Source organism: Pan paniscus, chromosome 6 (assembly GCF_029289425.2).
Source record: "Pan paniscus chromosome 6, NHGRI_mPanPan1-v2.0_pri, whole genome shotgun sequence".
Classification (NCBI taxonomy): Eukaryota; Metazoa; Chordata; class Mammalia; order Primates; family Hominidae; genus Pan; species Pan paniscus.
The window spans coordinates 109,148,532-109,162,687 of record NC_073255.2 but is presented as its reverse complement, the minus strand read 5'-3'; the positions used below and the strand labels follow the sequence as shown (position 1 = coordinate 109,162,687).

At 44.8% G+C, this 14,156-nt stretch overlaps 1 protein-coding gene across 1 annotated transcript; it reads right to left on the bottom strand.

Annotated features, from left to right (window-relative positions):
• Positions 1 to 242: 242 nt before the first annotated feature.
• FZD1 (frizzled class receptor 1) lies at positions 243 to 10,075 on the bottom strand. Its single transcript, XM_034964416.4, has one exon. The coding sequence runs from the start codon at positions 4,065 to 4,067 to the stop codon at positions 2,136 to 2,138; it is 1,932 nt and encodes a 643-aa protein (XP_034820307.1). The 5' UTR covers positions 4,068 to 10,075; the 3' UTR covers positions 243 to 2,135.
• Positions 10,076 to 14,156: the final 4,081 nt, after the last annotated feature.

The following is a 14,156-nucleotide window of genomic DNA, read 5'->3' as shown; positions in this document are numbered from 1 at the left end:
TTTGCAAACTTCTATTTTCTACTGTCATGAAAACAGATCTTTTCTTGGGACTTCACAAATGTCAATCACAACAATGCAAACAGAGTAATTCTTTGGAAAGACTGATCTGAGGGTTTAAGGGTAGACTTTTTTCACTGAATTCCTGAATTTTTACACTGTGGGATTGGCTATGAGACACCATAAAATGTAAAATAGTTCAGACAGCTCAAGCTCTATTATTTTCAGGCACAAAATCCATATAATTTTGTACAAAACTTTGAATTTTTTATTTGAGAAATTAAAAATATGGTATTATATATATATAAACTTCTATTCCTCTATAAATATAGATGATTTTGTGATAGTGAACAGAATAAATGTATACCAAATTCAAAGACCAATATCATTTTAGCGTATGACAGACATAGATAAATTTAGGTCCTAAGTACCGGCATTTTGATAAATTCTTAAAGTTTAAAACAATACAATCAGGAGGATTGCTTTTCTCCTCTTCTTCACAGAGAACTAAAGTGAATATTTTTAAATGGCTTTGAAAGATTTACATTTGACACATTTCTGTAAATCCAAAAGAGGAGCACACAGGATTTAATGCAGTAGACCTGCACACATTTTCCCTTTAGCATGCATGCCCATATTTTGTTTATTTCAGGCGCTATCTCCCCGTCAATTATTCCACCTTCTTTACCTCCTGAAATCTTACCAGGTTATTATTGATGGTGTGAATTGTTCCTCCCTCAGAATGTGCTGCTGAATAATAATCGTAATAAAATGTTGAAAGTGTACAACTTTTACATTTTAAAGTTTCTGATATATGTCTAGTTATTTGATTAAAAATAAGAAAATAGCACTTCATTTTGAGGAAGTCCATGACACTGAAATATCCTTCAAGTTTTCAATTTCTGTTTACGTTTTGCTGTCTTGTTAAGGAAAGCAAACATCAACTCCTTAACAAAGCTTTCCAGGTGACCTCAACATTTCCATTTTACAGACCGGTAAAATCTAAGCGCAGGCTGTCTCATTCTCAAAGGCAGGTTGCCAGGCATCCGTATGCAATTAGAATTAACATTTTATAACCCATATCTTCAGTCTCTTCCAACCCACACAAAGCTTCATGCTTCTTCCCAAATCTCAGTAACCACATCTTTCCATGACGCTGGCCAAACCCATACCAGGTTTTAGACACTAGAGAATGAAATGAGCTCACCCCTCAAAAATTAGACTTCAAAAAGTTTGGCATTGGTTATCTCACTCACCCTGTAACCAACTAAGGTGGGAGAAGGGAGTGTCTGGGCGTTGAAGGTGACCGTGGAGGGAGGCTGAGACTGCCAGCGCCCACACCCGTGGGCCCCCATGAAGTTGGAGGAAAGTTCTGGACAGTTAAAAATCCATCTTCAGGAAGTCGAAGGGACGGGCCTTCGCAATCCACCGCCGAGCAAGGGAGGAATTGTAATGTATGGGGGCCCACCTCCAGATCTGGAAGGTTTGTGGAGTTCTGTACCTTAAGAGCCCCTACCTCAAGCCAGGAAAGAAAGGGAGGGGACAGAAGGAGGGGGAGGGGGCAGAAGGAGGAGGCGGGAAGTGACCCTGGCAGCGCAGCCCTAGTCGCACCCCGCAGTGCTGAACTCGCCCCGGAGCTGGCGCCCAGCCGTCCCGAGCACCCGCGGTAGGGAGAGGCGCGCGAGGACGACCAGGAGCGCTGTGCGGTTGCACTCCAGTTTTAGCTCCTTTGCAATACTCCGAAAAGGGCAAGAAGGAAAAGCCTCAAATGGTTAAACCGCCCTAAATAATTAAAAACTTTTGAAAAAGAAAAACGCGTGATCGGTCGTCATTTAAATACAAATATACTTACAAAAATCTTACACAGGCTATTTACAATCATAAAAGCGAACAGTCCTGGTACCAGAGTGTGAGGGCAAGAGGTCTGTCCATCCTCCCTCTGGCAGTCGGGCCCTCGTGTCCTTTTGCCTCAGGGACGGAAGCTTTTGCAGGAGCTGAGTTGTTCAAAGGAGCCTGCGAAAGAGAGTTGTCTAGTGAGGAAACCTCGAGATGTCAGGATTGGCACGAACTCCACGGCGCTGGCTTTGGGGGATCGCTGCGCCCCGGCCGAGGCCTGGGCATGGGCTGAGCCCCGGGTCTCAGACTGTAGTCTCCCCTTGTTTGCTGTTGGTGAGCCTCGTGTAGAACTTCCTCCAGGAGTTGAGGGTCTTGCCGGACCATATCCAGAAGCCCGACGTGATGCCCACGATCAGCGTCATAAGGTACTTAATCATGAAGACCGTGAAGTCCGGGCTCATGGGCGGGTGCGGCGGGGCGCCTCCGCCCGCCTGGAGGTGAGGGCAGGGGATAGCGTAGCTCTTGCAGCTCTGGGCCACCCAGCTGCGTTCCCACTGGTCCCGGAAGGCCTGCTCGTAGAAGTAGCAGGCGATGACGATGGTGGCTGGTACAGTGTACAGCACGCTGAAGACGCCAATGCGCACCATGAGCTTCTCCAGCTTCTCGGTCTTGGTGCCATCGTGCTTCATGATGGTGCGGATGCGGAAGAGCGACACAAAGCCGGCCAGCAGAAAGGACGTGCCGATAAACAGGTACACGAAGAGGGGCGCCAGCACGAAGCCACGCAGCGCGTCCACGTTGTTAAGCCCCACGAAGCACACTCCGCTCAGCACATCGCCGTCCACCTGGCCCAGCGCCAGGATGGTGATGGTCTTGATGGCCGGCACAGCCCAGGCGGCCAGGTGAAAATACTGTGAGTTGGCTTCGATGGCCTCGTGGCCCCACTTCATGCCAGCCGCCAGGAACCAGGTGAGCGACAGGATCACCCACCAGATGGAGCTGGCCATGCTGAAGAAGTAGAGCATCATGAAGAGGATGGTGCAGCCCTCCTTCTTGGTGCCCTGCGCCACAGTGCGTGCCCCGTCCTCGGCGAACTTGTCATTACACACCACTCGGTCTTCCAGGAGGAAGCCGGCGATGTAGGCCACGGCCACGGCCGTGTAACAGCCGGACAAGAAGATGATGGGCCGCTCCGGGTAGCTGAAGCGCCGCATGTCCACCAGGTACGTAAGCACCGTGAAGAGCGTGGAGGCGCAGCACAGCACTGACCAAATGCCAATCCAGGTGCGCGAGAAGCGCAGCTCCTCGGGCCCGAAGTACATGAGCCCATACACCTTGGTCGGCTCACAAGGTGCGCCGCAGTCCTTCTCCCCCAGGAAGTGGTAGTTGAGGTAGGAGGGCACCTTGAGGGCGCGCGGGCAGGAGAACTTTCCTCGCTCCGACGCGCCGGCGCCCCCCGGGAAGCCGCCACGGTGCCCTCCGCCGCCGTGCTGAGGGTTGCTGGTCCAGAACTCTGGAAGCAGCGAGGGCGTCGGGGTGCCCTTGTCGGACGTGTTCTGGCCCACGCACAGCTCGCCGGCGCCGTGCACCGGGAACTTCTCGCACTTGAGCGTGTCTGGCCACTGGAAACCGAACTTGTTCATGAGCGCCTCGCAGCCCTGGCGCGCGCGCTCGCACAGGGAGCGGCAGGGCGGCAGCGCCTGCTCTAGCACGGTGCACACGGGCGCGTACATGGAGCACAGGAAGAACTTGAGCTCAGCGGAACACTGCACTTTCACTAGAGGGTAGAACTGGTGCACCTCCAGGCCCGCGTCCTCCTGGTTCGTGTGGCCCAGCAGGTTGGGCATGATGGTCTGGTTGTACGCGATGTCCGTGCACAGCGGGATGGAGATGGGCTGGCAATAGCCGTGGTCCGGGATGGAGATGCCCCGCTCGCCGTTGTACTGCTGCCCGCTCTGTTGCTGCTGAGGCGGCGGCGGCGGTTGCTGCCCCGGCCCGGGCCCCTGGCCCGCCGCCTGGGCCCGGACCCCCAGCAGCAGCGGAGCCTCCAGCAGCCAAAGCAGCAGCAGCAGCTGGCGCGCCAATCGCCGGGGGTCAACTGGGGGGCGGCGGCGGCCACCGGCGTCCCCGCTGCCCTCCTCCGCCAGCCGGGCCGAGAGCGCCCCGGCACAAAGTTCCCAGCTCGCGCCACCGCCGGCGGCCCGGGACTTCTTAGGCGCCTCCTCCTCAGCCATACTTTCTCGGCTCCTCTCTTGGCGCCGCTCCGCTGGGGCTGCCAGGGGCACGGCCGGCGGCGGCTCCCCCTGCGGCCAGGGAGACCTCTGCGCCGGTGCCCTCCGTCGAGCCCAAGCCGCTTTCGGCCCGCTCCCCCGGCTCCTGTTCTGCGTACCGCAGCCGCCGCCGCCGCGGAAACTTGCGATTCATGAAGCGCGGGCGGCGGGGAGAACCCGGGTGGCTCGGGCGCGCCGGGGTCGTGTCCCGCCTTCCTGGCCCTCGGCTCGCTGACTCCCGGCTGGCGGCGCCGTGCTAGTGGCCGCGGCCCCGTAGAGAGCGCAACTCTCCGCAGCCCAGCGGGCTCGGCTCCCCCCTGCGCCTCCGCCTCCTTCTCCGCCGCCGCCGCCTGACCATTTGTGTCAATCCCTCAACTCGCTCCCTCTCCTCTGCCTCGCGCGCCCTCGGACCGGTTTCCAGGCGCCCCGCAGTCTGTCTTTCACCAGGAGGGAGGAGCCTTGAAACCGACGCAGAACTGGAGGCTCAGGGACCGTCGCCCAATCGCGGCTCCGGCTTCCCGGCGCAAAGGGAGCCGGCCGCCTCCTCGCCAGAGCTAAAGCCAGCGGCAGGCGGGCGGGGTAGGAGGAGGCGGGAGGAGGAGGAAGTAGTGGTGGTGGCACTACTCAGGCACAAAGAGTAGGATTGCTCTGAAGCGGGACAGGCTTGGTTGCTTTTGCTTTTTCAGAAGAAAAAGGCGAGGATACGTAGGAGAATGGTCCCATATGCTGCTGGAGATAATGAATAGGAGTCAGAGGACCGCGGGACTTCGCTTTTCTTTTCTTTTATCCATTGTCATGTTTAAAAATCCTGCTCTTAACGCTGGTTACCAACAGCAAACCGGGTTCTGCTTCCAGAACAGATGCCTTTGACTTAAGGAGCGCACGGTTTCCTTTGAGTTTGTGTCTGTCGAGGTTTTGTTTAAAATATTACATTAATAAATCCTCCAGTTCGCAAGCTGGGCTTGGCGGGCTTTGGTCGCGCCATTTCCCCAGAGGAGACGTTCACGGGATCGCTGTCAAATGAAACAAAACACAAACTTTGATGGAATTTGGAAAGTAAAGCCAGATGCGCCTTCTGCTACTATCATTCTTCTTGGAGTCAAACTCCTTTTTTTCCGCCTCTTTAATCAAGTCAGAAACAGAAGCAAAAGAAAACTATCCATTAAATTTTTGGAGAGAAAAACTTAAGAACCCGACGACCGAGGCAGTGGGGGCGCCTCTCTGGGATCGTCCTCGCCGCTCCAGACCGCAGAGGTGGCGCCGGCGGGAGCTGCACTCGCCGGCAGCCTGGGCCCTTGGGGAGACTTTCTAAACCCTGGGGACGCCCACGGCTCCGATGGGAACTCCTGGGACCTGGGCCATTTAGGTTCCACAGGCTGGGCTGCAGAGCTGGAGACGCCAGTTTAATAAACAAAACAAACAAACAGTCTGAAAGCAAACAGCGAACTGCACATTCTCTTCCTAATTCCAAAACAACATAATCCGTCTCAACAGACGCACATTAATGTTGTTTTCCTTGTAAGATTATTTTAAATGATGGTTTGACTATGTAATTCAGTTTTATAAGAAAAGTGCCATTGGACTATTAATTCTTCAATTTTTTTTTTTTTTTTGCCTGTGATCAGACTCTATCTCAGCGTACTTTTCACCAATTACTTTCTATCATTCATTTACACATTCATTTGTTTAATAGATACCAACCACCCATTGTGCTATAAGCACTCTTAGGTCGTAGAGTATAAAATGAAGGAGACCTGTGCCAGCCTTAGAGAGGGGCATAGTACAGTGAGGCACAGAAATGCAAATCACTTGTTACAGTGTCCATCCCAAAGCCAAAAAGGCACATAGAAAGCAACCAGCTCAGATGAAATGGGGTTCTGACGGAGAGGTAGGTGCAAGGTGCAAAAGATTAAAGCTCAAATTCACTTGAATTGCTGAAGGGGGCCAGAGAGGTGAGTGTAGCTGAGGCACTTTGAGGGGAGGCAGGAGAAAAGGTTTTAATCCAGACTAAAACGTTTGGGCCAAATTATACAGAAAATAGAAAACTATTGAAGGTCACTTTCCCCACATAAGCAGGGAGTGATTTCAGGGTGACTGAAAGAGGGCACCTGAGGCAGGCTGTCATTAGGAAGCTTTAACATTCATCTACACATAAAGGTTACTACTTAGATGGGTGTTACTTGTACTACATGCTAACAAGTCTCTGAGAATTTCACTACCCAGCATGTTGGTGTCTATAAAGAAGGTGCAGTCATATCTTTACCTGCTAAAGCAAAATGACATCTGTTTGTCTCAGATACATATGTTATTGTTTTTCAAATGTTTATATAAGCAGTACCTTCATAAAATGCATTTTTGCTTTAAAGTATTTCTGATTGCTAGCATTTTTTTAAAGCAACAGGTACTAAATGTACAATTATGTGAGCATGTGTACGTGTGTTGACTGTAATTTATGACACATTTTGATATTGAAAAGGAGGTTGGGAAGCACAGCTCTCTGAAGTCCTTTGAACCGTTCAATAAGTGTTCATTTTCACTCTAGCATCCTGGCCCCCAGGCTCCCAGGGACACTTTTTCTCTAGCCTTTCCACTCTGATGCTCATTCCTCTGCTGATAGTATCCCATGTTTAGGAACTTTATCAAGCCATCTCTCTCCTATCACTCCTGTCTTGGAAAGATTTAACCTGTCTTGTGTTCTATTCTCTGAAGTCATTCGAGCTGACTAGGCTGAGTGAAACGTGAATTTATTCTGATGTGTTAATTACCAAGAAGCATCACATGTGTTAAACATCCATCCATCCCTACCATCACTCCAAATCCTTCTCCTTCTCCCCTAAGGGGTTGGGGCACAGAGATATGGCAGAGCACTCAGTTCTGTTTCTCAGAGTAGAAGACACTCTCTTGCTTCAAAAGTTGTTCTACTGAAATTCTTGAACTTGTTTTATGTTTCACCTGACAGTGAAGTTTACTACGAGGAGGCTCAGAAGTACAGCTAGAGTTAGAGACAGAGAGAGAAAAAATGTCATTCTTACCAGATTATGAAACTGGAAGCAACCAAAAATGTCATCTAGAAATGAGTTAATTTTCTGCAATCTACAATTAAGAATATTGGACCCAGAAATATTAAGGGATGTGCCTCACTTTAAATGGCCCTATTTGGCTTGAATTTCATTAGAAGCTTATTTTAATCCTTCTATGTTATTTTAAGTAGCTATAGTTCTTTTTATCTTTTTTTAAAAGTTAGTTTTCTGTGGAAGTTCTCCCTCAATAGAATGTGTAAATAAAAGACCTTATAACATTTTTAAAAAATCATTTTCTGAGAGTTGTCTTTCAAAGTTAAAAAAAACCAACAAACTTGATTTTCATTTATTATACAAATACAATATTTAATTTATCAAAACTATGTAATACAGAGGAAGGTACTAAAATCAGAAACAATTCCGAGTTTTAGTCAGCAATAACCAGGGTCATGAAAGGAGGTCTGTTGGGGGAGGTAATGAAGGCAATGGGTAACAAAATATTAGAAGACAAATATGAGCAGTGTATTTTAACAGAGTATAAAATGTAATATTTTCTCAAGATGTGGAAAAGTTTGAGATCCACAGATAAAAATTACTAAGTAAGTATGAACTTGGTAATAAAAATATTTCAGTTAGGTCAAAACTATAAAAATAACCCAATTCTTCCTTGATACTGCTTTGTCAAGCATCAGACTCAGTCAAGTTTTCTTATATCAAAGATCTTGTTTTATCAGGCCTTTCCCAAATCTTCTGAAGTTTCTCCAGACTGCTTATGTCAGGTTGAATGTGGATAATTAGCAGGGATGGAGATCCAGTTCCAATTACATATAGTTGAGTGTACACAGACACACAGGCAGTTAGGTGAACGCTCCATGTGCAACCCAACCTGAAGGATCTTAAGCTTTTAGGTGAGTTGCTTTTTTGCTGGCTTGTGGGTGGCTGGCTTGAATTGTCTTTGTTGAAGAATAGAGATTAACACAGGTTAAGACTATATTTTTGAACACCTACTGTGTATACTTGGTGTTATTTTGCACGATGTATCCATACGTTGTGTTGCTTAAACTTTGAGGAAGGTGCTAATTATCTTATCCCTTTTTTTTTCTTTTTCTTTTTTTTCAGAGACAGGGTCCCATTCTGTCTCCCAAGCTGGCATGATCATAGGATCATAGTTCGCTGCAGCCTCAAACTCCTGGGCTTGAGCAGTCTTCCCACTTTAGCTTCACTAGTAGCTGGGACTACAGGTATGCACCATCATGCCCATCTAATTTTTTAATTTTTTGTGGAGACAGGGTTTTGCTGTGTTGCCCAGGCTGGTCTCAAACTCCTGGGCTCAGGCTGTCCTCCCACTCAGCCTCCCTATGTTATCTCCTTTTGATTGATGAAGAATTGAAGGCTCAAAACAATTAAGTAATTTGTACAAGATCCCATAGCCAGTAAGTGCCAGAGTGGGGCTTGTGTCTGACCAAGGTCCATGGACTTCCAGTTAGTAACACTATGTGATCATGTCCACTGAAAAAATTGTAGAAGAAAATGTGGTTTCTGGGAGCACACCAGATGATTGCTCGGTATTTAACATAGTTTTCTATACCAGGATATATATGCTAGGGGCTTAAATGCTGGGATTCACTAATGAGTTAGACCAGCATTTTCCAAACTGTGTTCTGTGAAATACAATATCTTCTCCAAAGGCATTCTGTGAAATAAATTTGTTCAAATAAGTTTGGAAAAAGGCCATATTCTATGTCCTTATTGGAGATTCACATTAGCCTAATATAATCTCTGAGAATTGCTGAGCTTAAGAACCCTTTTAAACTTTTTTCTTACTTAGTATTTCCCACATTTGGAATATACATATACATACACACACTTGGAATACACACATGTATATACATACACACATACATAGACACACATATATATTACACTGCATCAATATTTTGCTTGACATTAATGCTCTGTGAGATTCAACTTGAAAAATGCTGAATTAGACCTACTATATTTTGAATTTTTATTTTATAAGGTTGGACTCTCACCCTATATTACTTTTGAATGTCAGTTGTAGAAAGTGAGAACTTGGCCTGCTATGCTTTGAGTTCCTGACTCTTCTTGAATTCCTAGTGAAGGGAAGTTGATTGCTTAGGGAGCTGATGGTGGTAGAGAAAACTCAGACCATACTATTCCCTTCTTTCTGGGTGGCACCACCTAGGGGTCTATTATATTGTCTTTGTAGAGACACATTAGGTATAACTCTACTAAAGCTTTCAGCATAGTTCTCTATTTCATTTCTTCTTGAATTTCCAACCCAGAAATTACTACATAAGCTATTTCTTATTTTCCATAACATCTGTATTCTTCTGCAACAATTCTAAAAATGAATGTCTTTTCTTTCTTTGTTTTTTCTTTCTTTCTCATACAAATCTGCTCTCGACATTGGTAAAATAGTTATTGAATTCATTCACACACAGAGGCTCAATTTGTAGACTCTCTTTAAATATATATATATATATTTATTTATCTATCTTTCTGTAAAACCACTTATCAAAAGAGATTTTCAGTGTGATTACCTTGACTTTTATCTTATAGAGTACTTACAGCTGATTGATATTAAGATCCTGATTGATATTAAGATCCTGAACTAACTTATTATTTGAGAGTCAGCCATAATTTGTTATAATTTACATTTTAAACATGGCAAGACTCAAAGATTTAATATAAAGGGGTGGCTCAGTAGTTCTAAATATGAATCATGGATTACTTGTACACAAATCTCACAAAACACATTTTTTATTTAAAAAAAAAAGAAGTATGAAAGGGGAAAAATCACCATCACTGAATTTTCATCAAGGTAGGATAATAATTAACCCAAATTTTCTTGTAATTAAAAGATTAAACTATAATAGGAGACTTTGCTAAATACATTACTTAAACATCAGTTTCGCCAAAAAAAAAAGTGCATATAAAAAGTATCTCATGACTCTGTTTTAATTAGTTCTGTTGTCATTGTCATTGTGCAATTGGAAATGGTGTACACTATCTGGGAAAACTTTTGTAGAACTTACAGGCATTTATATTAGATTTAGAATGTAGTCCTTCTTCGAGGCCCTGGGAAAGAAATAGAGATGGGTCCTTGTAAATTAAAACCTTATGCCTCATGTGTTTAAAGAGGCCTCTCCGATTGGCTAAGATGTGGGGTGCTGAGTTTGCAATCATTTCAGTGCAGACATTTTAGGAGAATAAGTAAGACTTGTGCTTCTGTAAGTCAACATTTCTGTTCTCCCTTCTAGATGATTTGTTTGTGTATGAGGGAAATAATGTTATGCATCTGTTAAAATTACAGTCTGATCAAATCGTTTTCTTCTTGTTCGTTTCTTGCTTTAACCTGAAATCTCCTGGCCGAAGGTAACAGGGAAGTCAATTTATGGTTTCTAAAGTGTGGGTACAAATATTTCTTAAAATAACATTTTTGGGGTGGGGGACTGGCAAGATGAACAAATAGGAACAGCTCTGCTCTGCAGTTCCCAGCGAGATCAACACAGAAGGTGGGTGATTTCTGCATTTCCAACTGAGGTACCTGGCTCATCTCATTGGGACTGGTTAGACAGGGGGTGCAGACCACAGAGGGTGAGCCGAAGCAGGGTGGGGCATTGCCTCACCCGGGAAGCACAAGGGATCAGGGAATTCCCTCCCCTAGCCAAGGCAAGCCGTGAGGGACTGTGCCATGAGGAACGGTGCACTCCGGCCCAGATATTGCACTTTCCTTACGGTCTTCACAACCCACATACCGGGAGATTCCCTTGGATGCCTACTCCACCAGGGGCCTGGGATTCAAGCACAAAACTGGGTGGCTGTTTGGGCAGACACTGAGCTAGCTGCAGAAGTTTTTTTTTCATACTCCAGTGGCACCTAGAATGCCAACAACACAGAACTGTTCACTCCCCTAGAAAGGGGGCTGAAGCCAGGAAGCCAACTAGTCTAACTCAGTGGATTTCACCCCCATGGAGCCCAGCAAGCTAAGATCCACTGGCTTGAAATTCTTGCTGCCAGCACAGCAGTCTGAAGTTGACCTGGGATGCTTGAGCTTGGGAGGAGGGAGGGGTGTCAGCCATTACTGAGGCTTGAGTAGGCAGTTTTTCTCTCACAGTGTAAACAAAGCTGCCTGGAAGTTCAAACTTGGTGGAGCCCAACAAACTCCTCCGAGCTAAAGGAGTATGTTCTAACCCAATGCAAGGAAGCTAAGAACCTTGAAAAAAGGTTAGATGAATTGCTAACTAGAATAACCAGTTTAGAGAAGAACAGAAATGACGTGATGGAGCCGAAAAACACAGCACAAGAACTTCATGAAGCATACACAAGTATCAATAGCTGAATCGATCAAGAAGAAGAAAGGATAACAGAGATTGAAGATCAACCCAATGAAATAAAGTGGGAAGACAAGATTAGAGGAAAAAGAGTGAAAAGAAATGGACAAAGCCTCCAAGAAATATAGAACTACATGAAAAGACCAAATCTATGTTTGATTGGTGTACCTGAAAGTGATGGGGAGAATGGAACCAAGTTGGAAAACAATCTTCGAGATATAATCCAGAAGAACTTCACCAACCTAGCAAGGCAGGCCAACATTCAAACTCAGGAAATACAGAGAACACCACAAAGATATTCCTTGAGAAGAGCAACCCCAAGACACAAAATCATCAGATTCGCCAAGGTTGAAATGAAGGAAAAAATGTTAAGGCAGCCAGAGAGAATGGTCAGGTTACCCACAAAGGGAAGCCCATCAGACTAACAGCGGATCTCTTGGCAGAAACCTTTCAACCCAGAATTTCATATCCACCCAAGCTAAGCTTCGTAAGTGAAGGAGAAATAAAATTATTTACACACAAGCAAATGCTGAGAGACTTTGTTACCACCAGGCCTGCCTTACAAGAGCTCCTGAAGGAAGCACTAAACATGGAAAGGAACAACGGGTACCAGCCACTGTAAAACCATACCAAATTGTAAAGACCATCAACATTATGAAGAAACTGCACCAACTAATGGGAAAAATAACCAGCTAATATAATGACAGGATCAAATTCACACATAGCAATATTAACTTTAAATGTAAATGGGCTAAATGCTCCAATTAAAAGACACAGACTGGCAAATTGGATAGAGTCAAGACCCACGAGTGTGCTGTTTTCAGGAGACCCATCTCACTGCAAAGACACATATCGGCTTAAAATAAAGGGATGGAAGAATATTTACCAAGCAAATGGAAAGCAAAAAAATAGCAAGAGTTGCAATCCTAGTCTCTGATAAAACAGACTTTAAACCAACAAAGATCAAAAAAGGTAAAGAAGAGCATTACATAATGGTAAAGGGATCAATACAACAAGAAGTGCTATCCTAAATATATATGCACCCAATACCAGAGCATCCAGATTCATAAAGAAAGTTCTTAGAGACCTACAAAGAGACTCAGACTCCCACATAATAATAGTGGGAGACTTTAACACCCCACTGTCAATATTAGATTAATGAGACAGAAAATTAGCAAGGATATTCAGGACATGAACTCAACTCTGGACCAAGTGGATCTAATAGATATTTAGAGAACTTTCCACCCCAGATCAACGGAATATATACATTCTTCTCAGCACCACATCACACTTATTCTAAAATTGACCACATAACTGGAAGTAACACACTCCCCAGCAAATGCAAAATAATGCAATTCATAACAAACAGTCTCTCAGACCACAGTGTAATCAAACTAGAACTCAGGATGAAGAAATTCACTCAAAACCACACAACTACATAAAGCTGAACAACCTGCTCCTGAATGACTACTGGGTAAATAACAAAATTAAGGCAGAAATAAATAAGTTCTTTGAAACCAATGAGAACAAAGACACAATGTACCAGAATCTCTGGGACACAGCTAAAGCAGTGTTTAGAGGGAAATTCATAGCACTAAATGCCCACAGGAGAAAGCAGGAAAGATCTAAAACTGACACCCTAACATCACAATTAAAAGAACTAGAGAAGCAAGAGCAAACACATTCAAAAGCTAGCAGAAGACAAGAAATAACTAAAATCAGAGCAGTACTGAAGGAGATAGAGACACGAAAAACCCTTCAAAAAATCAGTGAATCCAGGAGCTGGTTTTTTGAAAAGATTAACAAAATGGATAGACCACTAGCCAGACTAATAAGAAAGAGAGAAGAATCAAATAGACAAAATAAAAACTGATAAAGGAGATATCACCACTGGCCCCAGAGAAATACAAACTACCTTTAGAGAATACTATAAACACCTCTACACAAATAATCTAGAAAATCTAGAAGAAATGGATAAATTCCTGGACACATACACCCTCCGAAGACTAAACCAGGAGGTAGTTGAATCCCTGAATAGGCCAGTAAGAAGTTTTGAAGCTGAGGCAGTAATTAATAGCCTATCAGACAAAAAAAGCCCAGGACCAGACAGATTCACAGCCGAATTCTAACAGAGGTACAAAGAGGAGCTGGTACCATTCCTTCTGAAAATATTCCAAACAACAGAAAAAGAGGGACTCCTCCCTAACTCGTTTTATGAGGCCAGCATCATCCTGATACCAAAACCTAGGAGAGACACAACAAAAAAAAAATTTCAGGCCAATATCCCTGATAAACATCAACACGAAAATCCTCAATAAAATATTGGCAAAGCAAACTCAGTAGTGCATCAAAAAGGTTACCCACCATGATCAAGTCGGCTTCATCCCTGGGATGCAAGGCTGGTTCAACATACACAAATCAATAAACATAATCCATCACACAAACAGAACCAATGACAAAACCACATGATTAACTCATTAGATGCAGAAAAGGCCTTCGGTAAAATTCAACACTCCTTCATGCTAAAAACCTCAATAAACCAGGTATCGATAGAACATATCTCAAAATAATAAGAGCTATTTATGACAAACCCACAGCCAATATCATACTGAATGGGCAAAAGCTGGAAGCATTCCCTTTGAAAACCAGCACAAGACAAGGATGCCCTCTCTCAC